The 24,973-nt window shown below is 34.4% G+C and overlaps 4 protein-coding genes across 7 annotated transcripts; 3 read left to right on the forward strand and 1 right to left on the reverse strand.

The window, feature by feature from the left end:
* The first annotated feature begins 2,247 nt into the window (after positions 1 to 2,247).
* On the forward strand, positions 2,248 to 4,986 carry LOC110817930 (DNA ligase-like protein). The gene is made up of 8 exons (XM_022046651.2): positions 2,248 to 2,484; positions 2,591 to 2,680; positions 3,509 to 3,568; positions 3,697 to 3,736; positions 3,845 to 3,938; positions 4,332 to 4,391; positions 4,471 to 4,562; positions 4,658 to 4,986. Exons 1-8 carry the CDS (start codon positions 2,378 to 2,380, stop codon positions 4,742 to 4,744), a joined length of 630 nt encoding a protein of 209 aa, XP_021902343.1. The 5' UTR covers positions 2,248 to 2,377; the 3' UTR covers positions 4,745 to 4,986.
* Positions 4,987 to 5,915: 929 nt separating this feature from the next.
* Positions 5,916 to 10,892, reverse strand: LOL2 (lsd one like 2). 4 transcript variants are annotated; one of them, XR_015813446.1, is made up of 5 exons: positions 8,455 to 10,380; positions 7,716 to 7,823; positions 6,839 to 6,948; positions 6,228 to 6,579; positions 5,916 to 6,126 (listed from the first exon to the last, which is right to left on the reverse strand). XR_015813446.1 is itself a non-coding variant. In XM_088207948.1 (4 exons), the coding sequence occupies exons 1-4, from the start codon at positions 10,388 to 10,390 to the stop codon at positions 6,511 to 6,513; spliced, it is 291 nt and encodes a 96-aa protein (XP_088064074.1). In that variant the 5' UTR covers positions 10,391 to 10,892; the 3' UTR covers positions 6,004 to 6,510. The 4 variants fall into 4 exon arrangements, 2 of the variants coding, with proteins under 2 accessions (XP_088064074.1, XP_088064073.1); XR_002540274.2 differs by having other exon boundaries at positions 5,916 to 6,146; XM_088207948.1 differs by lacking the exon at positions 8,455 to 10,380 and adding an exon at positions 10,387 to 10,892 and having other exon boundaries at positions 6,004 to 6,579.
* Positions 10,893 to 11,353: 461 nt separating this feature from the next.
* On the forward strand, positions 11,354 to 21,104 carry NRPB2 (DNA-directed RNA polymerase family protein). The gene is made up of 25 exons (XM_022046567.2): positions 11,354 to 11,725; positions 13,143 to 13,364; positions 13,460 to 13,750; positions 14,341 to 14,538; positions 15,001 to 15,065; positions 15,157 to 15,243; positions 15,320 to 15,440; positions 15,538 to 15,582; positions 15,669 to 15,806; positions 15,958 to 16,030; positions 16,368 to 16,444; positions 16,637 to 16,744; positions 16,866 to 16,982; positions 17,649 to 17,804; positions 17,887 to 17,991; positions 18,092 to 18,217; positions 18,306 to 18,383; positions 18,479 to 18,574; positions 18,661 to 18,776; positions 18,877 to 18,946; positions 19,035 to 19,088; positions 19,177 to 19,320; positions 19,491 to 19,790; positions 19,924 to 20,346; positions 20,483 to 21,104. Exons 1-25 carry the CDS (start codon positions 11,480 to 11,482, stop codon positions 20,600 to 20,602), a joined length of 3,576 nt encoding a protein of 1,191 aa, XP_021902259.2. The 5' UTR covers positions 11,354 to 11,479; the 3' UTR covers positions 20,603 to 21,104.
* Positions 21,105 to 22,964: 1,860 nt separating this feature from the next.
* Positions 22,965 to 24,910, forward strand: LOC110817849 (polyphenol oxidase, chloroplastic-like). Its single transcript, XM_022046566.2, has one exon. The coding sequence runs from the start codon at positions 23,063 to 23,065 to the stop codon at positions 24,908 to 24,910; it is 1,848 nt and encodes a 615-aa protein (XP_021902258.1). The 5' UTR covers positions 22,965 to 23,062.
* Positions 24,911 to 24,973: the final 63 nt, after the last annotated feature.

The raw sequence follows: 24,973 nt of genomic DNA on the forward strand, positions 1-24,973 counted from the left end.
ATTTTTAGGTACGTGAAGTGTGTTTTAATTTTCGTAAAAAAATTTAGAAAATCCAGAGACAGCCAGTAGGTACAGTAGAAAGTTTGGTATTTCGGACACCAATTCGGGTAAGAATCTATCACCTTATTCTCTGTTATGGAATTGAAGCTTAATAATCGGTAATATGGTATTTTGTGTAATTTAAAATTTTTTTAGAATAATCACATATTACCAATAGAGCCAAAAATCGATTAGTCATTTATTTGTTGTCCTGTTTAATTGATGGTTGAATTTATAGCTTTAAATATATGATGATATACTGAAATGATTAATTGATTCAGTTGTGCTTTCTTGATATATATATATATATTACTTGTCTTGTGTGAATTACAGTTAATTTGTGAAATTGGTAATTAATATGTAAACAGAAAATTGATTGGTCATATGAATTAATAAATGGTAGTTTCACTGAATATCCTGGGAGTTAGTGGACGGAACGGGTACATAGGGAACACTATCGTGAACGTTACCTCATACTGGACGGGGTATCGAGAATTGATATTTTTTGCGCTCATACCAGACATGGTATGAGGATGACCTGATTCACCCTCATACTGGATATGGTATTGAGGGATAATATTTTTGACGTTCATACTGGACGAGATATGGAGATGACCAGTTAGTTGACAATGTTGAATATTAGTTCACGTGTAGTGAGATATTCTTATGGGTCCTTAGGGATACTAGTAGCAAATAAAAAGGAAAAATAATTGTTATTGCTCACTTGAAAATGAGATTGGAATGCTATTTGAATTATGGTATCTATAGGTCGATTTTACAAATCTCGCAACGGTAAATATATGCAATAAATAATTTTTCTTATGATAAATGAATTTATTTAAATTAAGAGTTCAATTAGTTATTTTTATGATTTTTACCAACCTTCAATTTCTGCATTAGTGAGTAGTGTAATATTTTTATTAGGCTAACGTAACTCACCATTCATTAACTATTTCAAATCAAGAGGACTAAGACCCAGATCCCAATCAACAAGAGAGTTGTGAATAAGTTTACCACCCGGACTCCCTTCAGAAATTAGTAAAGGTCGTTCTAAAATATTAAGTTATTGACTTTTTGCTTATTTTTTTTATTTTCGTATTTTTTTTGTAGAATTAACATTTTTGTAATACTATTGAGTATTCTAAATTATTGTGTAAGGAATGTAAACGCTAAATTTTATTATTTCGCTTCCGTATTTAATTCGTGTCTTTATTTCTTTTTAAATTTCGAGCATTTTACAAAAAAAATACTTATTTTATTTTGGTTTCTTAATCTATAAGCTTTTTATTAATGGAAGTATATAAGAAGTATATATTTGTATAAACTATTAAATAAAAAAATAATTATTTAAAAAATAAAAATAACATGAAATTTTTAAAAAATTATCATTATTTTATTCACTATTAACTCACGTATATGACTTATAAATAAAGTAAATATATTTAAAATGTGACTTTATTTTTTCAATTTACATGTTACTTTAGCACGACAACAATTCTCTATATTAAAACAATATTTTTTATTGAGTTTTTATTTTAAGTTTAATAAATTTTTTATTTATTTTCATTCATTTGTATAAGTGTATAGATTCAAGTTTTGAAATATAAATCTATGTGTTCCTATTAAAAAATTATGTTATATAACTTCTTACTAATCAATTATATTATTATTGTTGTACTCGTATTATTTAATTAGTAAAATAATAAATTTATATTTAAAAAAATATTTTCTCATTTAAAATTTTTTGACAAAATACTTATTTAGAGTATGATACACCTAAATCAATATGTCATAATTATTTAATAATAAAAAAGACATTAATAGAATAAATTCAAAGAAAATAACATATATGGACTTAATTATTATATTAAGAAAAATATGCTAATTTTTACATTTATAAAAATAATTAATTTATCAAGTCATTCACATATATAATAATAGATACAATTTCGAATTTTGTTTTCATTAAAAAATTTTAAATAATTTTATCATGCAATGAATAAATTTTTTTTACCAATTTTAAATAATTATTATAATAGTAGATAATAATCATCTTTTTTTTTTTTTCATAATCTTATGGACAAAACGACAGTCGTATTGGCAATTGCAGATAATTTATAGTAACATTATGGGTCGAAAAATAAAAATAGAATAAAATTAGGACCAAAAAGAAAATTGAATATAAATACATTAAAATTTGAAATTCTGAATCCAGGTGAGAGGCTCGCGCAATAATAAAACTCTATCTAGTTTCATTCTCCCGCGGCCAAGACAAACTGAAAGCAAAACCGTTTGCATCTCTCTGTTTTCTCCCAATTTGAACTTCGAAAATTGTATAATGGCGACAACTAAAAGGAACTCTAGAAAGCGAGGGTCAGAATTTGTGCTTACCAAATCGGATCCAGTAACTCGAGTAGACGACGACCTCGATCTTGATCTCTCTAGGTTTCGTTTCCGAAGACAATCTCATTCTATTCCTTTTTCTTTTTCGAAGCAATACCATATTTATGGCTTCTATTTGTTGACAAAACTAATTATGGTGAAAATCCAGTGATCTCAAAGGTATCTTGTCGGCTCTGCAACAGATTAAGGAGAAAGCGGCCAAGGACGGTCAAAAGAAGAATGAAGAGACAATTTCGAGGTGTTTAAATTTGGCATTCTCATTTCCGTGAAATATAGTTATGGAAATGAAGGATTTTCTTCTTTCTTCGTTTTCTAATGCTATGACGTGATCGTGTGCGCTTTTGTGTTGTCTGTTACTTTTCTATCATTTTCAAACAAAGTTACGGTTTCATTTCTATTTTGTTGAATTTATTACCGTAGAGGAAGTTTTACGGTTATTGTGAGGTTCAACATCATTTCATTCAGAATTGAAGAATTTTCGTGATTGTCAAGCAGTTTATGAGCTTTCTGTTTTGGTCGATTAGTTTAGAGGTTTGATTAAATGACTGAAAATTGAACACCTTCCAACTATTCTCTAACATTCATGTCTATCGCATCATTTTGCATGGATTAGATTAAACTCGTGATATATCGTCATAGTCTTAATATATGTTGATTCTATTAGTATATATGCTTTAGGTGGAACAATCAAACTTAGTTTTGTAGACATTTATAGGTTTTACAGAATTCTATAAAACTGAAGTTCTGATTGTTCGTAATAAACTCTTCTTCCTTATTTTAGATTTGCTACCAGAAAAACATGTGCTGTAATTAAAATTCCATCTTTGACAAAAAAAAAGATGAATTGTAATATCTTGTTTCCAGTCAATTTTGATACGCTTTCCGTATGTTTTAAGGAAAACAATTGATTCCTTCAATTGCTATTATGATCCACTTCTGCTCATTCCTAAGGCCTCATCAATAATGGTGAATTGGTTTTGTTAGTTTCTGTTGTCTCTTTCCCAAGTTTGGCACACCCGACTGCGGAATCATTTTTGCTACTTGCTGTTTATGTTTTTGGTGACAGTGTAGCCTCTGATATAAGGTCTAAGATTGATGAGTTGAAATCAAAGCTTGAGAAAGAAAGGTAAATTCAAATATGAAGATTCTTTCATTAGATTAACTTGCTTTGTCATAATCATACCAGCCTTATTCATGCATGTGATGTAATTAAATCTGCTGATTTTGTATTCGTAAAAAAAATTTGTACTGCAGACAAAGTTTTGCGAAGGCACTTTCAAAGAGCTCAAAAGAGGTTAATGGAGAACAAAAGAGCTTAGAATGATTCCTATTGAAATTGAATTTGTCTTCTTTGGTTTTATGAATTCCTTAAGCCATTCATTAAGCGATTTCATATCTGCAGTGTGAAAATTGCTTGAAGAATGAGACTGCCAAATATAAAGAGCTTTATGAGAAATTTTGCAAGGAGAAAGCTGGTCATCTGCAAGCCTTAAAAGGTACTCCCTCCTAGTAATTCCAGTACAAGTCATGTAATTAACTTGTACTTTCATTAGAAGCACGTAGTCTACTTCAGCTTTTCAACTGCTAATGTTCATATTGATACCTGGTTCCTATTACTATATGCATTACCACTGAAAGTAGCTGTTTCATTTAGTAGCTTTCAGTAAATGTGATTAAACAACTAGTAAATCATACTTATGAGCCGTTCATGATCTGGGTTTGCGTCCCTTTAAGCTGCATTGTTTAAAATATGTCTGTGTGTGTGTTGGGTTCATACTGATAAAAATATTTTTATCTGGAATGATGTTTAATTTTAAACTAAAGACACAATTCTGAATAGCAAATACTTTTGATTAGTATTAATTGTTGTATGTGCTGCTTGTTGACAGATACTATATCAAAGTTTGAAGAAGAGAAGGAAAGGCTATTCATGAAATATGAACAACTAAGTGAGCGTTGTAAAACCGACTTTCCCTCTTTAAGCAAGACATGAGCTCAACAATTAAGCTAATATTTGGTCAATAACAGGAAAAAAAGAGAAGATCATGATATCTGAACAACAGAAACTTTTCGCTGATAAAATTGGCCAATTGGAGGAATCCTTGAAGAAGAAGAAGCAGGTAAACTCATCTTTTTAAATCAATCAATCGCCCAGTTTAGACCTTGTTTTCTGAAAGTTTTATATCCTATTGATTGCTTTCCTGGTGAAAAACAGGACAACAAAACTTTCAGCCTTTTAAGGAAGACTCTTGGCTCATTCTTTGAAAATTCCTCCGATGAGGACTTCCCATCTTATGGTTGAATGTTGCTTCAGTGAACATCACTAACGGCAGTAATCTCCATGTCCTCCCAAGACACAAGCTCATGTTTAATATCCAGAGGATTCTCTTCATTTCAGGTGCTGTACAGGAACCAATGAAAATCTAATCTTTGCTCTCTAAAGTACATTATACTGCCCGTTCTTTTCTCTTCTTATTGCATCGTTTATATGGGAACAAGAACTCGTGTATTTGTTTTGAAGAATATAATGCTCAGTTAGTTGTATGGAAACAAGAAAAATATTTTTTTTTGAAGAATATAAAGAAAAATAAATGTTAAATACTAAATGCTAATGAACTGTCCTTCGTAAAATCTACTCTAATTATTTTTTTTGAAAAATAATCAACTAAATTAATTGATCACCTAAATAATATAAATACTAATGTAAGTACCTAAACTAAATCCTTTAATTTAAAGTACAAGAAAATTAAACTCAAACCCATAACAACATTTTAGCAAATCATATAAGTAAACAACATTCCATAGCCTTAATTTTAATTTTTAAAACCCCTAATCTCATCAACCATTGATTTTGATTATCTTGATTCTCTGTTTAATTATATTATGTTGTAAACAAATTAACGTATTATTGAATTTTTATGCATTTTTGATCTTCAAAAGTTATTTTACATTTATTTTCTAAAAATATTAACTTTTAAACCAACAGTTTATGGTTTTAGGATGATAATGAAATAGGTGGAAAAGTGCTTCATTTCATTCTGTTATTTTTGCTTGTCTCACATCGACGGAGGCTCTTTGTTGCAATAGAAGGGCATACTCTCATGCTTTGAAAATCATCTTATATAAGATTAAAGCCTTTACTCTTTCATGTTTTATTGTCTTTTTTTTTTTTTTTTTTTCTGTAGTGATATATTATACTAGTAAATTATAATTTAAGAAAAAAATTCTTAGACAAGATTGGTAAATTAGATGGTTAGAGGCTACAAAAAATTCAACGGGGCTACAAAAAACTAGTGGCTCAGCCTCCTTTTTCAGGGGATGGATAATAGCATTCAACGCATGTTTTTTTACTAACGTAATATATCACTCCATCAGGAGATAACTAAACTAGATCTTTTTGTGGCATCATGGCTGCCGGTGCTTAGGTTAGAGAACTCGAAAAAGAAGCTGTTAATCGACTGTAACAAGCCAACTTTTAGAAAAATCAGCAAATCTACATATATATATATGTATAGTAAAACCAACTAGCCAGTAACCCAGGGACGCAGCAAGAAGTTCAACTACCCACATAAGTTTCCGCTTACTCACAAGCTTTATTGTCTACTTTAGGAAAAACTGTTGGTTCGTGGACTAATTTGAACTTAAAATTTAACAATCATTTGACTCCAAAGCAACCTCAATTTCCTGCAAGACACATCTTGGTTCTTTAGAAGGCATGTGCATTCCATAGCAAAAGAATAGAAAACATAATATCACGATTAGAATGTTGACATCGCAAGTCTTACATGCCCTATTCAGCCATGGATAAGAAGTCTTTTGAATTGGATGACTTCTATGCATTGTCTTCAGAAGAACTGTGAGATCGGTGAATGAAACTTGCCAACGACATCCATGGAATCATAGTGCTTATTGGAGAAACATTGTAATTCCATCCGACATGACTCTTGAAGTAGCAGACACCAACTTGTGTCCATGCCAGCCATTGCCCTCCAAGTACAATACAGATGTAGGGCAATCCAGCTGAGGTATTTGGTAGCTACAGAAAATTTGTGGGCTAGTATAAGAAACTTAATGAACGGGGTTGGAAGGGGTCGGTTGCCCCTGCTGCACAGACCATGGAGGACGCCTGTTGTGTTCCTACAGGCAAAACCATCAACACAAATCAAGGTCTATAATGAACCTTCATGGACATGTACGCAACAGCTATCACTTACAACAACAAAAGGAACAATACTCTTCTCGGTTCCAGAACATCAAATTTCTTACAATAGGACTCTCGAATATTTCTTAAAACTAAACTTTTTACTGTCCCTACATTTGTACCTGAATAAACATAAGTAGATATAAATAAACATCCTACTAAAATGGACAAAGAGCAAAAAGATAGTTCACATACTCCAATTTCCGTCACATAACAGCAAGAGGAACATCTAACTGATGGAGCACCATAGGGATACATCAGCAACACTTGACAGCTCCCACATTTAACCTGTCCAACTTCATGAGCTGAAGATGTATAATAGCTTGTTAATTTTTATATAATTAGCAAAATCATAACACGAACGAGGAAAAAAAAAGTAAACAAAGTGAAGAATGTTACAATCGTATAAATTTCATTATATGCAGTACACAACATGAATTTCCTCATCCTGGCATCTACTTCAGATTATATAGTCTCCATAATTAGGAATCACCAAGTAAGCGTTGCAATAGTAACATGTTGAACCACATATTTCGTTCATAAGGAAACTAATCACATAATGGGAATTGGGCGTTTAGACTGGAAAATTTGCAAAAGACCAACCTTAGATTAGGTGTCCCACCTAACAATTTTATTTTAGTTAAGTATTGCAACTTACCTGATAAAAAGGGGTTTTTTTCCCTCATATATGGCAATAGAAAGAGCATCTATCCTGTTTAATGTCAATGGACTACACCAGCAGTACTTGTTGCTTGTTGAGTTGGCCGCAATGAAATGAATGTTCAGTAGAGACAAATGAAAAAAATCAGACTTATTGTTGTACTCGTTGGTGTAGGTTGATTACCATTACAAGTATTTTAACCATAGACTTTTTTGGTAAAAGAAATCAAAGTAATTATCTAAGGGATTCAAAATCTTCCAGAGCCCCAAAGAAGATCAATATTGCAACCAACAATCTGATAGAAATGGCACTTCATATTTCCAAGAATGAAGCATTTTAAGCAAATAGTAACTGATAATTATGAGAGATTGATAATCAGATTTAGGTAGCATTATAAGATAAGGGAGGAACCTTCTAATACATAATTAACAGTTTCGCAGCATGAACATTGAACATGTCTTGTTCCCCGTGGATATGAAAGTAATTGCCGGCAAGAACCACAAACCATTTGTGCCATTTCTGCATCCATGCAAATATTACAAAGTGATCCGCACAATCATTAGTACAGTGGAAGTATATGCCTACAGCCACTGCAATTTTCTAACTACCCCACAATTAAATAGAAAAAGAAAATTTATTGATGCACTTCACAGAAAGGAATATAATTGAAAATTCCAGTCACAAAAGTAGTAGAAGGATTTTTTAGCTCTAAAATCTGCAGGTGCAAAATTGAAAAAAGAAAATAAATAAAGAGATAGAAAATAGTGGAATGAAGACATAAGTTCTTCTCGAATCATTTCATTTACCGTAACTGGGAGTTATTAACGTTACATGACAAAATAGTTTCTTCTAATAATAAGATCAATAATTAAAAAGGGCTAAAAATAACAAATGAAAAGAAGAAGCAACCCTAGACAGCACTATTCACATGTAAGATATCTTGGGAATGGATTAAATAGCCAGCTCAAGGTCACAGAACAGACATTATCCACTCTTTTCACTTAACAGGTCAAAGGTTCGGAAGATGCCTCATATAAGTGCTGAAGTTTAGACATGTGAACATATATCTTAACCAACCTAACCTCTCCAGTTTTGCATCCTCCAGTAAGAAAGTAAATGGTTTAATTTGAATGCCCAAACGACCAAGTACCTGAACTCAAAAGATCATGCATGCCAAAGCTAAGAGATGGTTTCTATACATTGAAACCTATCCAAAACAGCCCTCTCCACTTTAGTGTTCTGTCTTCTGCTTCTAGAAGCAGGATCTCGATCTCCCAAATTCAAGTCACATGGAATTTTTAGACCTCATCCAAATCTCTAAAGAACATAAAGACATAAAATGCATCTTGAAATAAAACATGAATTAAGACCAAGAAGTTTCACAAAAAGAATCTCAACTAGCTTAAGAATTTATCTGAATACATGGTATCCTATCATAGGTATTGAATCAACCCATCATTCCAACAGAATTTAAATGGTCACACCCATTGCAGCAAAAATGGCTGAAATGCAAAGTAATGAAACTCGGCCAAACCCTGGACGAAAAAATTCCTCTACTTTGACATAGCCACTGCACGACCTAGAACTAACCCAATACTTTTTTTTTTTTGAGATAAAAATCAAGTTTATTAAGTATATGGCACCAAGGGGTTGCTGCCCCTATACAAAATATTTACATGTCAGTTAAACATCAAAGATTTTCCCAACATCATCCTACCCATATACATCATGACCAAAAATTAGAGCCTCAAAAGTATGTATTCACTATCTCTAATTCTACTAATATCCCTCACACACCCATCAAACGCTTTGTTGTTCCTCTTTTTACACATCACCCATAAAATAGTTAAAGGAATGAGTTTTATAATTTTTGACTTTTTGCCAATCCCACCCCAAGTCCAAAGTTCATTTTTTCACCAAACCCTCAATCATCTAATTGATACCCAGTAAGTTATACACCATATTCCCTGAACTATAAGTCACTGGGCACCAAAGAAGGAGATGGTTGCAAGATTCGGTTGCCTCCATGCATAAATAACAACCATTAACCATAATGTGGCCCCCTTACATCAACTTGTCAATGGTGAGTATGCATTCTCAACCTGCTTCCCAAGCAAAGAAAACAATTCTCGGTGGCGCCTTCACTTTCCAAATCTGCAGGTCAGGAAATTTCACACCATATCACTCACTGCTGGCCAAATAGTCATAGAAGGACTTAACTGTAAAGATACCATCTTTCTTTAACTTCCACATAGCCTTATCCTTAAAAGCTTCCATACGCACATTAGCCAGAACTTGAAGGAGTCAAGAAAACTCATCAACCTCCCAATCATTAAGAGTTCTAAATTTATGTCCCACCCACTCCTCCCATCCAGCCCTCCAAATACCTCTTCCACCACCACATTCTTCCTAATGGTTAAAGCATACATTCTTGGGAATTGGTCCCTAAGATTACCCCTCCAAGTCCACTCATCTCACCAAAAGTTAATGATATTACCCCTCCCAAGCTTCCACTTTCCAATATAACCAAAGTAACCTGGCATATAACCTCAATGTTCATTTTCTAATTACAATCAGAGCTCACCTAGGAAATTTGTAACCTGATTTAGCAAAAAGAGTATCCTTCCTCTATTCATCCGAACACAATAAACGTATGAGAATCATTCCAATAGAGGAACCTTTATAACCTTTCTAGTTATCAAAACGACCAAAGAGCATGCTTCAACTGGCAAAATCTCATTGAGGGTGCAGTGAAGTGGTGGGTAAAAAGGTAAAAACCAGTACGGAATAATTGCAAAGATACATAATACATGGCTCTGGGAGTTTCACTGCAAAAGAACACCCAGCTGACATTCAAGTATTTAAAATACAAAATTTTGATACATTAAAGTTTCCTGAGAACCATTTAAGTAAACAGATTTATAGAGCAAAGAACGAAGCTCAAGAGCAAAGTCAGATGCCATGCTTCAACGTTTGTCAAACATATTCGCTTATCCATATTGAAAAAAAAAGTCAAATTGACATCTCATTCATTATCAAGTGTATTCAAACAAATTTAAAGAAGAAAAAGAGAAGATTTTACCCATGTGAATCTTAAAAACACTGGCTCCCAAAAAAAAAAAATCCTCTTGCACCCTCTTTTGCTCTCCGCTTGCACTGTTTAATCTGCTTCTCCCCCTCTCAATTCTTTTCTATGTTCTGCTTCTTCGCCCAGCTCCCTCTGTTCTTCCTATTCCCTCTTGCACTTGATTTTCCCCTCTCTCCAAATCGCGCCAGATTCCCTTCCTTTATAGTGTTTTCGTCTTCAGTCCCCGCCGTCCCTGAGTCTCCCTCATCCAGCTAGAAGCAATGGCGTGGTGGTTGCTACAGATGAATCACACGCCTCCAGCAACGTCCTCACCGCGACAGCTTCAACGATGAATTGTCCTTGCCTCAGGTTGTAGCATGCAAGCCTGCTCTTCTCTGGTTTTGTCACTTTGCTCTGTCTCTCCTCTTTCTCTGCTGCAAGTCTGTACCTCTCTTGCTTCTCGCTCTACGCTTTTCTCTTGAAGCTCCGTAATGTCTTCCTCTACTTCTCTCTGAAAATTGGAAGTAAAAAGAACCAGGGAAAATAGCAAACGACGTCGTTTGGAGAGCGGTAGATATGCAGGCCGGGTTGCGCCCAGATTGAATTTGGGCCAGGATATGCAAGCTATTTAGAATTCACGCTAAAGAAATTATTATTTAAATTAAAAACGTGTTATTTATATGTATATTTAAAATAATAATAATAATAATTACAAAGATAGATTTCGTATACTAAAATTTCAAATATAAAAATTATAATTATAAACCAAATAACAGAATTTAATCATTATTCATTGGAGTCTTTTCAATTAATTCTATCCAACTAAATTATAAGTTATTTTAAAATAAAAATAAAACTAAAATACAAAACCGGGTCGGTTTAAACTCCGAACCGGACGGAATTGGGTCCCGGCGAATCCCTCACGGCCAAACCGCCACCGGGCTCCTTATTTATTTTTGTTCAAAATAAAAGGAAAGAACACCGCTCCCTCTCTCATTCCGCAGCAGACAAACCTCAACTTCTACTACTGCTCTCTGTAGCTCCTTAAAGCGAAAACCTAAAATTTATTGGGGGAAGGGTTTTCCTTCTTGTTAATCTCATAATCTCAATGATGGAGGACGATCAGGAATACGACCAACAGTACGAGGAAGAGGATGATGAGGAGATCACCCAAGAGGATGCCTGGGCGGTTATCTCGTCCTACTTCGAGGATAAAGGTTTGGTGCGGCAACAGCTTGACTCCTTCGACGAGTTCATCCAGAATACCATGCAGGAAATTGTTGATGAATCGGCCGATATCGAGATTCGCCCCGAGTCGCAGCACAACCCCGGTCACCAGTCCGATTTTGCCGAGGTGTGTTTTGGTTTTCTCGTTTTCAATAGAGGGAACCAGCGAAGCTGTTTAGGGTTGAAAAAAATTGAAGCTTGATTTTGAGAGCCTGGCTAATTGCTCTTTCTAGGGGTTCTTTAGGGTTTATATCCTCTAAAGGTTTTGAATTGTTTTAGCTGGTTGGTTTCTTCTCGTAAGGGTAATATGTGGGACATCTTTGTTGTTTTAGCTTATTGGTTCCTTGCAATTTCACAGTTAATTTGCTGTACAAACACACGCTTCTTAGTTCTTATCAAGAAAGCTTGCTCTGAAATCTTGTTACCGAAAGAAAAGAAGTCTTGAGTTTTACTTTCTTTGACTATTAAAAGCCGGTGACTCAATGGTATGGCTTTGAGTTTGAAATTAGTTCTTCAAGGGACGTGTACTTGTAATATGGTATATAACTTATTGGGTATTCTGTGGGTCTCTTCGGGTTCCGTGCTGGCTGAAGTTTGGGCTTTGGGTGGGATTCACTCTACAAAAAATATTGTAAAGATTAGTCCTTTGACTATTTTTTGAGTCATTTGGAAAGAGAGGTATTATAGAGCCTTTGAGGGAGTAGAAGTAGATAGATACAAACTTAGAGATAGGTGGTTTAAATATTTTGGGTCTTTTTCATTGGCGAATGACATCATTAGAGATGAAGATTTTAGAGATGTCATTGATACCCTTATTCACTGTAAATTCCTGTGTATACGAGCAGTACACCCCTTGGTGCCATTCTAATATAATTTTAACTTTTTCTTTCAAAAAAATAAATACTTGTAATATGATAGGCTTGGGCTAAGGTTTGTAGTATGTTGTGAAGTTTTTATTTTGTTCCTGTGGTCAATTGACAGACTGGCTTAAACTTGATTGGGAGGTATTTTACTGGAATTGCATCTTCTTAAAAGAAATGGAACCATAAGGATTTTAGTTTAGGCATTTATCGTTGATAATTGGAAGCTTTTAAAGTTTGAACTCGTCCTTACTGAACTGGTAGTCAATATTCATTTTATCCTGGCTCTGTTTTGATGAGCTGGGCTCCACTCCGGTTTAATTCAATGCTGTTACGGTGCAGTCCTTTTTTTTTTTCTTTTTGGCCAAAATGACTTGATTCTTTTAGGCTTTGTTTAGCTAAATTAACTGCTGGTTTTGGCTGTTTAATGATAGTGAGTTATAATAGGCATTTGAATTATATTTTGTTTAGATAATATGAGTAATTGATGTAATATGGTTATTCAGGATATCTGTATAAGAGGAGTCTGAAGAAGGAAAAAATGATTATGTAGATTGAATTTATATCATTATGGCTGTAGGTTTAGTGGAGTGGTCTTCATTCTTCCCTTTCTTAGTTGCTGAATGAAGCTAAATAATTTGCATGGTTTTGTTCTTTAATTTTGGGAGCTACTTTTACCTGCAGACTATCTATAAGATCAGCTTCGGTCAGATATACTTAAGTAAGCCAATGATGACGGAGTCTGATGGAGAAACTGCAACCTTGTTTCCTAAGGCTGCTAGGTTGAGGAATCTCACTTATTCAGCTCCCTTGTACGTGGATGTCACAAAGAGGGTTATAAAGAAAGGGCATGATGGTGAAGAAGTAACTGAAACTCAGGATTTCACCAAAGTTTTCATTGGGAAGGTATCTGATTAACTCTTACCAATGAATTGATTGTTCAATGAATGAATATAATTGTGGTATTCAAGCACTTCCTTCTTCCTTGTGTGTATGATTAGGTGCCAATTATGCTGCGTTCAAGTTATTGCACGCTTTTTCAGAATTCAGAAAAAGATTTGACCGAACTTGGGGAGTGTCCATATGATCAAGGTGGCTATTTTATTATTAATGGGAGTGAAAAAGTCCTCATAGCTCAAGAGAAGATGAGCACCAATCATGTCTATGTTTTCAAAAAGAGGCAGCCTAACAAATATGCCTATGTGGCTGAAGTTCGCTCAATGGCAGAGTCCCAGAACCGGCCACCTAGTACAATGTTTGTGCGCATGCTTTCTCGGACAAGTGCCAGAGGGGTAATAAAAATTAATTGTTGTGTTTGGAAGTCTTCTATATTGCATGTACTCTATGCTTAAGTTGAGGGGAGTAAGGGGTAATGAATCATAATATTCCTTGTTTGGATTAAAAATACTGGAAAAAGGGAAAGGAAGAGATTGACAACCGTTCCTTTGGACTTTCCTTTAGACATCCATTTTCACATTCTCCCAAACTGGGAGAAAAGGAGCATAAAGGAAATGAATCAAAAGATTTTGATGATAAATTTTTTTATCCTATCCTCAATGTTTGATCTTTTGTTCTATTAACAAAGAATATAATTAAAATATTGGTCATAATCTATCATTTCTTTTTTTTTAAATGATGAAAAGGAACATAAAGAAAATCTCAACCAGCCTCTCATTTCCTTTCTGTCTAAGTTGTTAGTTACCTAAATGAAGGAAACACGTTTCATTTCTCTTTCCTCTGGAAAAGCTTGTCTTTTTGTAACTAGTTTCTATCTGAACACTATTAGTTTATTTTCTTTTTTTTTTCCTTTTCTTTTTGCTTAATGTTCTGAAAGCGGCATGGGGCATTTATAGGTCTAGTTTCTTGTGGTTATTTGATCCAGGGTTCGTCAGGGCAATATATACGTGCTACACTTCCATATATTCGAACTGAAATCCCCATTATTATTGTGTTCCGAGCTTTGGGGTTTGTTGCTGACAAGGATATATTAGAGCACATATGCTATGATTTCTCTGATACTCAAATGATGGAGTTGCTTCGACCATCATTGGAAGAAGCATTCGTTATTCAAAATCAACAGGTAACTTTATTTAGGCATATCTTCTCTCTAGATATTGTTAGCTCTGTTCCCAATCCTGATTAGGTCTTGTTTCTTCAAGACTCCAGCTTGACTTCAATTAATGGCTTTCCGTTTTCTCTTCTATTTCTTATGCCTATTTATGGCTTTCCATTATAACATGTCAATTGCTATTGATTGCTTGCTGTCTATTTATATGATTTCATGTTTCATTATTATACTTCATTGTTTTCATCTGATGCTTTCGAATTGATGCTTGTCAAATGACTTTTTGTAAAAGAAGAAAGAATCAAACAGTTTATCTTGAGAAAAATAAGGGCCTAATTTTATTTCCTTCTTGAAGTATTTTATATGTATTGCACCATATTTTATGTTGGCTGCCTTGCCTGCAATTTCTACTCAACCATTTCTTTTTTACTTCTAATGTTTCTTAATGAGCCTTGTTGACATGGCTGGCTGGTGTAGGTTGCTCTTGACTATATCGGAAAAAGAGGAGCAACTGTTGGTGTTACTAGGGAAAAGAGGATTAAGTATGTAACCTTTTGAGTATCTACTTGGATAAAATTAGAATATCAAATTTTGAGGTACATATGCAGAATCATGTCTGCATGATCTTGACAGGTATGCTAAAGAGATCCTTCAAAAGGAAATGCTACCTCATGTTGGTACTGGGGATTTTTGTGAGACAAAGAAAGCTTATTATTTTGGGTATGTTTCTCCCTTTTGATATTCACTTGAATTAGGTTTCTAGATTGCTAAAGGGTTTTATTTCTGTGATTTTCAGGTATATTATTCACCGGCTTCTTCTTTGTGCACTTGGTCGGAGGGCGGAAGATGATAGGGATCATTACGGCAACAAGAGGCTAGACCTGGCTGGTCCTCTACTTGGAGGTCTATTTAGAATGGTTCGTCTTTAGTGAAATTATTACTGGAATTGGGATTTTTTTTATTGTTGTTGATTATGGCCTTTCTAATGCCTGATTATAATTTATATGAATGCAGCTTTTCAGAAAGTTAACAAGGGATGTGCGAGCTTATGTTCAGAAGGTTTTCTCATATAATTCTTTTCTTCTAGTTGTTACTGTTTCTTTTGTGGGATTTAACCTTAAACCTCTCATCCATGCTTGGTTCAGTGTGTTGACAATGGAAAGGATGTTAACCTGCAATTTGCTATCAAAGCAAAAACCATAACTAGTGGCCTTAAATATTCACTTGCCACTGGGAACTGGGGCCAAGCAAATGCAGCTGGAACAAGAGCAGGAGTGTCACAGGTTTGACTTGTGATTACAGTTTCCTCTAGTGTTAGTATGAATTTTGTCTCTTCTCTTGTAGTTCATAGGTTGCTAAATCTCCCAAGCATCACTTTCTGTGGCAATCTTTGTAATAATCTTTGTAATAATTGTTCACAAAACAAAATCGCAGGTGTTAAATCGTTTAACATATGCGTCGACGTTGTCACATTTGCGCAGACTAAACTCCCCTATTGGCCGAGAAGGTAAAACTGCTTGATTTAATTTATTTTGTTAACATTAGAATAGATGGTTTCATACTTTTAATTTTATGATTTTGGGTTATGACATCAATGATTTAGATGATTTTGGGAATGTCATTGACCACTTGTTTGACATGGAAATATTTTTTATACATAGATGGTACCCCTTTGATACCATTTGTTTATAATATATACTACGTTACACTTCTATTTCCAAAAAAAAAAAAGTGACAAATGTAGAAATAATGCTCCCCTTTTGATCTTTATCTTTTTGCTGCTTTCCTGGTACCCCCCCTCTTTTTTCTTTTTTTCTCTCTCTTTATTAACATTCCTTTACCAGGGAAGCTTGCCAAACCACGACAGTTGCATAATTCTCAGTGGGGGATGATGTGTCCGGCTGAAACACCTGAAGGACAAGTGAGTACTTTATCTATTAGCCATGTCTTTTGAGTAACGTGGGGATGGAACCCCTGATTGAAAGCCTCATGTCAGGAAGAGGAGTATGTTCCTGAGCTTAAGGGGCTTGGGCACATCCTTAGTCAGGTTTCTTATGACTTTTGAATTATACTTTATCACACTCATGACCTTGACTTGTTGACAATAAATCAGGCATGTGGGCTGGTTAAGAATCTCGCTTTGATGGTCTACATCACAGTTGGATCAGCTGCGTATCCTATCTTGGAATTTTTGGAGGAATGGGGTACAGAGAATTTTGAGGTAGTACAATGTGCCTACGAAAGTTCTTTATTTGCCTTCTTAGCCATTTGCTTGATGTTTCTGCCTATGAAAGTTCTTTATTTGCCTTCTTAGCCATTTGCCTGATATTTCTGTTTTTTAGGAAATTTCTCCTGCTGTTATTCCCCAAGCAACAAAAATTTTTGTTAATGGTTGCTGGGTTGGCATCCATCGTGATCCTGATATGTTGGTGAAGACATTGAGACGGCTAAGGAGACGGGTAAGTATGCATATTGTTATTTTTTTTCAATTAGTGCTCAATATCAGCTCGAGTTTTAAGTTGCTGGTGCTCTCTGGTGGATATTTCTCAAATGTTTCAGTACAGGTTTCATCTTCATTGCACTTGTATGTCCTTGTGTTTTATTTGTCTTATATGGTCTTAGCATGTGAGATGGATGAAGTCGTGTTCTCTCCTTTTCATTAGCCAGTAATATTTTCTAGGAAATGTACAAAGATTTAATACTTTTAACAAAATGGTGACTGATTGGACAACTGAAAGACTAGAGTTTAGATCAGTTTAGGGAAGCACTTAAGCCTGTCAGTGAAGATGAGAATTTCAAATTTTAAGTCTCAGCTGATAGATCTTAGATGTCACTATGGTTCTCCCAATTCACGTTCCTCTTGTTCCTGATTTTCAGAATTTGTGTCTCCCTTAAAATTTCATGCAAAAATGAGAGAGTAATGAGAATTCAAATTTGTGTCTCTGTGTTCTCACGATTGTCTGATTTAGGGTATTAAATAATCACCACTGATGGTGCAGCCAGAAATTAATAGGAAATTCATGCTGCAGACTTCACGTGTTTGATTCTAGCTTAAAAAAATTATTATTACTTACCAGAAAAATGTTTACGATATACCTGATGGCCATTGTTCTTTTCGCATACAGGTTGACGTTAACACTGAAGTTGGAGTTGTTAGAGATATCCGTCTCAAAGAACTGCGAATATATACTGATTATGGTCGTTGTAGTCGTCCTTTATTCATTGTGGAGAAGCAAAGGCTTCTCATAAAGAAGAAAGATATCCATGCACTGCAGCAGAGGGTGAGAACAACTAATCTTGGACTTCTTTTAATTTCCTTCCCACAGGAAGAAAATGATAGAAACATTTGTCTTACTCTTTCAGGAAAGCCCAGAAGATGGTGGCTGGCATGATCTTGTAGCAAAGGGATATATAGAATACATTGACACTGAGGAAGAAGAGACCACAATGATTTCCATGACCATCAGTGTTAGTAAATGTAGCTTTGAATGAAAGAAGCACATCTAGCTTAACCTCAGAGGCTTAGAGAACTTACACTGATTTAAATTAACTGCTATAATTCTTTTAGGATCTAGTGCAAGCAAGGATTAACCCAGAAGATGCTTATTCTGACACTTACACTCATTGTGAGATCCACCCATCGTTGATTTTGGGAGTTTGTGCCTCAATTATACCATTTCCTGACCACAATCAGGTAAGTTCATAACACTGGTTGGCTTTATCTGATTAACCATGTTCATATATGTTTTTTCTTGATCTAATTTATTTCTCTTTGTAATTAGTCTCCACGTAATACATATCAATCTGCTATGGGTAAGCAAGCCATGGGAATATATGTCACCAATTACCAGTTTCGAATGGTATGCTTTTGTTTATCAATTTATTGAATATAAATTCATCCTTCCTTGTTTGTTGTGCCTAAAAAAGGTTTTTTTTTCATCTTTACCTTGTGCAGGATACGTTGGCCTATGTTCTCTATTATCCTCAAAAACCACTTGTTACAACTAGAGCTATGGAGCACCTCCATTTTAGGCAACTTCCTGCTGGCATTGTGGGTATCAAAATCTGCATACTTATTTTTAAGCCTCTTCCACTTTTACTTTTTAGATCCTTATGGTGTCTTTTTTTGTTCTTTAGAATGCTATTGTTGCCATTGCATGCTATTCTGGGTACAACCAAGAAGATTCTGTGATTATGAACCAATCATCAATAGATCGTGGATTCTTTCGATCCCTTTTCTTCCGTTCATACAGGTAACATGTAGCATATTATTTTGTTCCATATCCTTCTGAACGCGGTCCATCTGCTTATATTTTTCACTGTAATTCTTCGTTGTTAATTACCTTCCCATAGAGATGAGGAGAAAAAGATGGGAACTCTTGTCAAAGAAGATTTTGGTCGTCCAGACAGGGCTAATACCATGGTGGGTTGTGATTATTATTGTTTTTATTTTTCTTCTCCTTCAGTGCCTTTCTAGATTTTCAACATTTAGCTAAGATTCTCTTTTGCAGGGCATGCGTCATGGATCTTATGATAAGTTGGATGATGATGGTCTTGCACCTCCTGTGAGTACATATATTAGCATGTGTCGTGTTGACATTCTTTCCTGTTTGCCCTGAATTTATTAATTCGAGACTGCACCATGTCTATTAGGGAACAAGAGTTTCAGGGGAGGACGTGATAATTGGTAAGACTACACCTATTTCTCAAGATGAAGCTCAAGGCCAAGCTTCACGCTATACAAGACGTGATCATAGCATAAGCTTACGTCATAGTGAAACTGGCATAGTTGATCAGGTAGGTTTATCTGCTTAGCATTATTATTGCAAGTTGATGGGATTGGGCTGTATTTGACTGTTTAATGATACTATCATATTACTGTTATAAAAGGTGTACTAATTGCAGTGTATTTTCATTTTCTTTGATGAATTATTTGTTTTTCTATTGACTGCCTAATTCTTTTGAAGGTTTTGCTGACAACAAATGCTGATGGTTTGAGGTTTGTGAAAGTGAGGGTTAGATCTGTTAGAATACCCCAGATAGGAGACAAGTTCAGTAGTAGGCATGGTCAGAAGGGAACAGTTGGCATGACTTACACACAGGAGGATATGCCATGGACAATTGAAGGGATCACCCCGGATATTATAGTGAATCCACATGCTATTCCCTCTCGTATGACAATTGGGCAGCTTATTGAGTGTATTATGGGGAAGGTTGCTGCCCACATGGGCAAGGAAGGGGATGCTACTCCTTTTACTGATGTTACTGTAAGTTACAGTCATCCTTGAGCTTTGACAAATGAATTTCCTACTGATCTTTTATTCCAGTTCCAATAGGACAAACTATGATTGAAATGGTTAAGTAGAGGTTAAAAAAGAGTTGTCATTTGTAATCTTTCAGGTGGACAACATTAGCAAGGCTCTTCACAAATGTGGGTATCAAATGCGAGGGTTTGAAACAATGTATAATGGTCACACAGGTAGGCGGCTTACAGCAATGATATTTCTTGGGCCTACATACTACCAGAGATTGAAGCACATGGTTGATGACAAGATACATTCACGGGGACGAGGTCCTGTGCAAATTCTCACAAGGCAGCCTGCTGAGGGACGATCTCGGGATGGTGGTCTTCGTTTTGGAGAAATGGAACGAGATTGCATGATTGCACATGGTGCTGCTCACTTTTTGAAGGAGAGACTGTTTGATCAAAGTGATGCATACAGAGTTCATGTCTGTGAGCGCTGTGGCTTAATAGCAATAGCAAACCTGAAAAAGAATTCATTTGAATGTAGAGGTTGCAAGAATAAAACAGATATTGTTCAGGTAATTTTCATCTATCCATTTTTTCCCCCGATTTTCTACCCTGCAGCATTATTTTTTTTGGACAATTAATATGCTTTTCCGTGTCCATAATATTCAGAAATCAGCAACAGCTAAGTTACGGCATTTCTTGTTGCAGGTTCACATTCCTTATGCCTGCAAACTACTCTTCCAAGAGTTAATGGCAATGGCCATTGCTCCCAGAATGCTCACAAAGGAAATAAAACCAGCCAAAGACCAGAAAAGAAAAGGAGGCTGATTTTACCTGCTACTGTAAAATTAAAAGCACAGAGCTTCCTATTTTCATTCTAAAAGGGATTGTTACTTTCTTTGTCAACCACGCGGAGAGCAGCCTGAAATTAAACAATCTGAGTCTATGATATTGAAACTGACACTAAGTTAGAGCCTGGTGACGAGAACTTTACGACGCTTAATCCGGTAGTAGAATTATTGAAAATTTCTTTTTCCATCAGCTCCACTGCCTCGGACCTTCTCCTCCCCACACCTTGAAGAAAAGGAAAAATTTGTGGCAGCGGTTATTGTATTTTGTAACGGTCATGTCATATTATTGTTTTTATAATGTTGATAGCTTGAGCAGCAGCAATTTGTGGTGGCTGCTGAAATTACTGTGTATATTAAGAACAATCTTTTAAGATAATTTTTTTTTTTTTTTAGAATTATTTCAAGATAGTTATAAGAGTATCCGAGCCAAGCACTGCTTGTATGATTCTTTACATACAAAGTTTCACTTTTATTGTTTTTGTTCCTGTGCAAGTGTTAAGAAACAAGAACAAAGAACAAATGATTTTTTTACATATTTAACTCAGTAAACAGGAAAGATTAAAATAATTCCACATAATGAAAACTGGAGATTGCAATAGTTTTCTTATCACGCATACCACACATCTATATACTTTTTAGCAGTAAGTGTTAGATTTATGTTATATATATGTATGTATATATATATTATGTTGCAAAATAGAAAATGAGAAAGATGCTCACTGATTAAACACTGTCGCTAGCCAAAAATTGAAAAATGATAGCTATAATAATCAAGAGATCTTTGCCCTCATGCATGAACAGAGATGAGAATGAACAAAAATTTTTTATTGGAGAAATAGCCGAGATCAAAAACTTAATTAACATATGTCAAACGTGAAGAGAATAATTCCCGTCCCAAAATTCAGTATGTTATTATTCATACTCGTATATAACAAGGGTACTGTGATCTTACTATGGACTAGTTAATTTCTTCTTATATATACATTCTTTAACTACAAAAATTTCTATTTTATACCGACATAAAAGGTTTAGAGTATATATTATTTTTTTAAATATTTCATCCAATCATAATATAAAATACATATATTTACTAATTAGATAATATATATATACTAATCATAATATAATATAAATAAATATTGAATGATAATATCTATTTGTTGACCAAAATTTCTTTGAATACATCATTGAATTCATTCGCGGCACGAGCAAAATTCAGGTTGGAGAAGAATACGGTTCATAGATTCTTTTTATTAGAATTATGTTTCTATTTATTTTTATTTCTAACTAGTCATATGCTCTTTTACTTTAAAAAATTATGCAGACTTATCTAATAAAAAATTAGCGGTACTCACGAATGATATAAACACTACTGTTGTTCTAACTTTACCCACATCAATAGTATATTTTTTTTTGAATCACGTACAAAAATACAATTCAATTCGAATTTACAATTTTTTAAAAAAAGAAAAGAACGTATCAACTATTAAATTAAATAATGATTGATGTTGAGTAATACATTTACTAGTTAATAAATAATGCACTATAAGTTAAATATATATATATATATATTTTTGGGTAAAAAATGAATCTCCCGTATTCACTTGGCTGCCTTCTTATTTTTAGTGAACCATTGACAGCTCCATGGTAACTAAAATTTCTAAGAAAACTATAAAGTTTTATTTCAGAGGAGCAATTCCAGATGGGTAAAATTTTTACTGAAATTGCATGGTGAATTTTTTCTTTTTCTGAAAAGTAAATAAAAACAAATTTTTTTATTTTTTATTTTATATGTTAAGTACTGATTAATTATGAGTACTTTCTTTCCCATAATTAATATTTATTAGCTTAAATGTGCATGTTACAATTATAATCGGCTACGTACCGGATATATAATTATATATATATATATATATATGCAGACTAATTTTTACCTCTTTCCAGTGCCTGCATATTCTTTTCCTTACTTGTTCCCTTATTTTCTCAGGGGTTCATCACAGTTCACAAACATTTGGTATGTAAATTCGTGACTCGTTAAAACTGAATCATTTTGTACATATTCATTTCGGATTTTAATCAAAATTAAACCAGTACAGATTGATTTCGTACTAATTGAAGTTTGTGTGTCAAATCAATATGTAATTAATATTGAAAAGCTCACTGCAGACCCTCACTTAATTTATATATATACACAAAAGCTGTTTGTATATATATATATATATATAAGTTACATGTATACAATCTAACTGCACATATTTATCCTACAACTAATCTAATATTATTGTGTCAATCAAGTGACAGTCGAATTTACAGTTGCCAAAAATAACACACACATATTGAAATTAAAATCTTCCAAACAAAGTATAAAATTAGGCTTTGCCCTTTATTTATATAAAGAATGCTCTTGTTATCATCTTAATGTATTAAATTCTTAAACATGGCTTCTCAATCTTCTCCATCACTATTTATCACCGGCATCAACGATGGTTTCTCTTCATTTCCTAAAAAAACATCACAAGTTCGGATCATTAGACATGCACGTCCCAACTTCTTCTTCAAGACAAGGTTAGTATCTTGCAAAGCTCCAATTGATATTGATTTCAATGGTGATGATGACGATCATCACCAAAACTCAACCGCTAAACAAGACAAACATCAACCTTTTATAAACAAATTTAATAGGAGGGATGCTCTTATTGGCTTGGGAGGTTTCTTTGGAGGATCTAGTTTTGTCACTACTAATAATTTTGCATCTGCTGCTCCTGTTTCAAGCATAGACCTTACTAAATGTGATATTCCACACTTGCCACCTGGTGCAAACCCTGTAAACTGTTGTCCTCCAATCTCAACAAAAATTTTAGATTTCAAATCTACTTTATCAGACTCCCCTTTACGCGTTAGGCTTGCAGCAAATTTGGTTGATAATGACTACATCGTTAAGTATCAAAAGGCAACTGAGCTTATGAAGGCACTCCCTAATGATGATCCTCGTAACTTCATGCAACAAGCCAATGTTCATTGCGCATATTGTGAAGGATCATATTATCAAGTCGGGTTTCCTGATCTTGAATTTCAAATTCATCGTTCATGGTTGTTTTTTCCTTGGCATAGATATTATCTTTACTTCTATGAGAAGATTTTGGGAAAATTAATTGGTGACCCAACTTTTGCATTGCCATTTTGGAACTGGGATTCACCTTGTGGCATGCAAATTCCTGCCATTTATGTAAACCCTAAATCTCCACTTTACAACAATTTACGTAACACAAGTCACCAGCCACCAACATTGGTTGATCTTGATTACAACTGTACTAATAACTCAACAATTTCCAATCAAGAACAACTGTCGAGAAATCTCAAAATTATGTACAGACAAATGGTGTGGAATGGAAAGACTGCTAGCCTTTTCTTTGGCAAAGCATACCGAGCTGGTCAAGAACCAAACCCAGGAGGTGGCTCAATAGAATACACCCCTCATTCAACTGTCCACTTATGGTCCGGTGATGACAAACAACCTAATTTAGAAGACATGGGGTCTTTCTATTCAGCTGGTAGAGACCCGCTTTTCTTTGCTCACCATGCTAATGTAGATCGAATGTGGAAGATATGGAAAACATTAGGAGGTAAACGCACTGATCTCTCTGATCCAGATTGGCTTAATGCGAACTTCCTTTTCTATGATGAGAATGCTAATCTTGTTCGTGTTAAGGTAGAAGATTGTTTAAACATTGAAAAATTGGGTTACGTATATCAAGATGTTGAAATTCCTTGGCGGGAATCTAAGCCAACATCAATAAGATCATATAAGAAAAAGAATGTCTCAGGTTCACTTAGTGCTACAGTTGCAGGTACGACAAAAATAACAATTAATACAATTAACCAATCCTCATTTCCGTTAGTTTTAGAGAAAGAAGTCACTCTTGAAGTTACCAGGCCAAGGAAATCGAGAAGTAGAAAAGAGAAAGAAGAAGAGGAAGAGGTCTTGGTGATTGAGAACATTGAGTTTCAGAGAGATGCATCATTAAAATTTGATGTGCATATCAACGATGAAGGCAACATGCAAATTAACCCGGAACACACTGAGTTTGCTGGGAGCTTTGTGAATGTTCCTCACATATATAAACATGGGACGAAGATAAAGACTTGTTTAACATTGGGGTTGTCAGATTTGTTGGAGGATTTGGGGATTGAAGATGATGATAGTATACTAGTGACTTTGGTTCCAAGAGTTGGGGAGGGCTTTGCCATAATTGGTAATGTGAAGATTGAATTTTTTAGAAATTGATATATCTGTATATAGTTATAATTAGTGACATGAATATTAAGTTAAATATATTACATATCGATA

Source organism: Carica papaya, chromosome 7 (genome assembly GCF_054855325.1).
Source record: "Carica papaya isolate Zhongbai chromosome 7, ASM5485532v1, whole genome shotgun sequence".
Lineage (NCBI taxonomy): Eukaryota > Viridiplantae > Streptophyta > Magnoliopsida > Brassicales > Caricaceae > Carica > Carica papaya.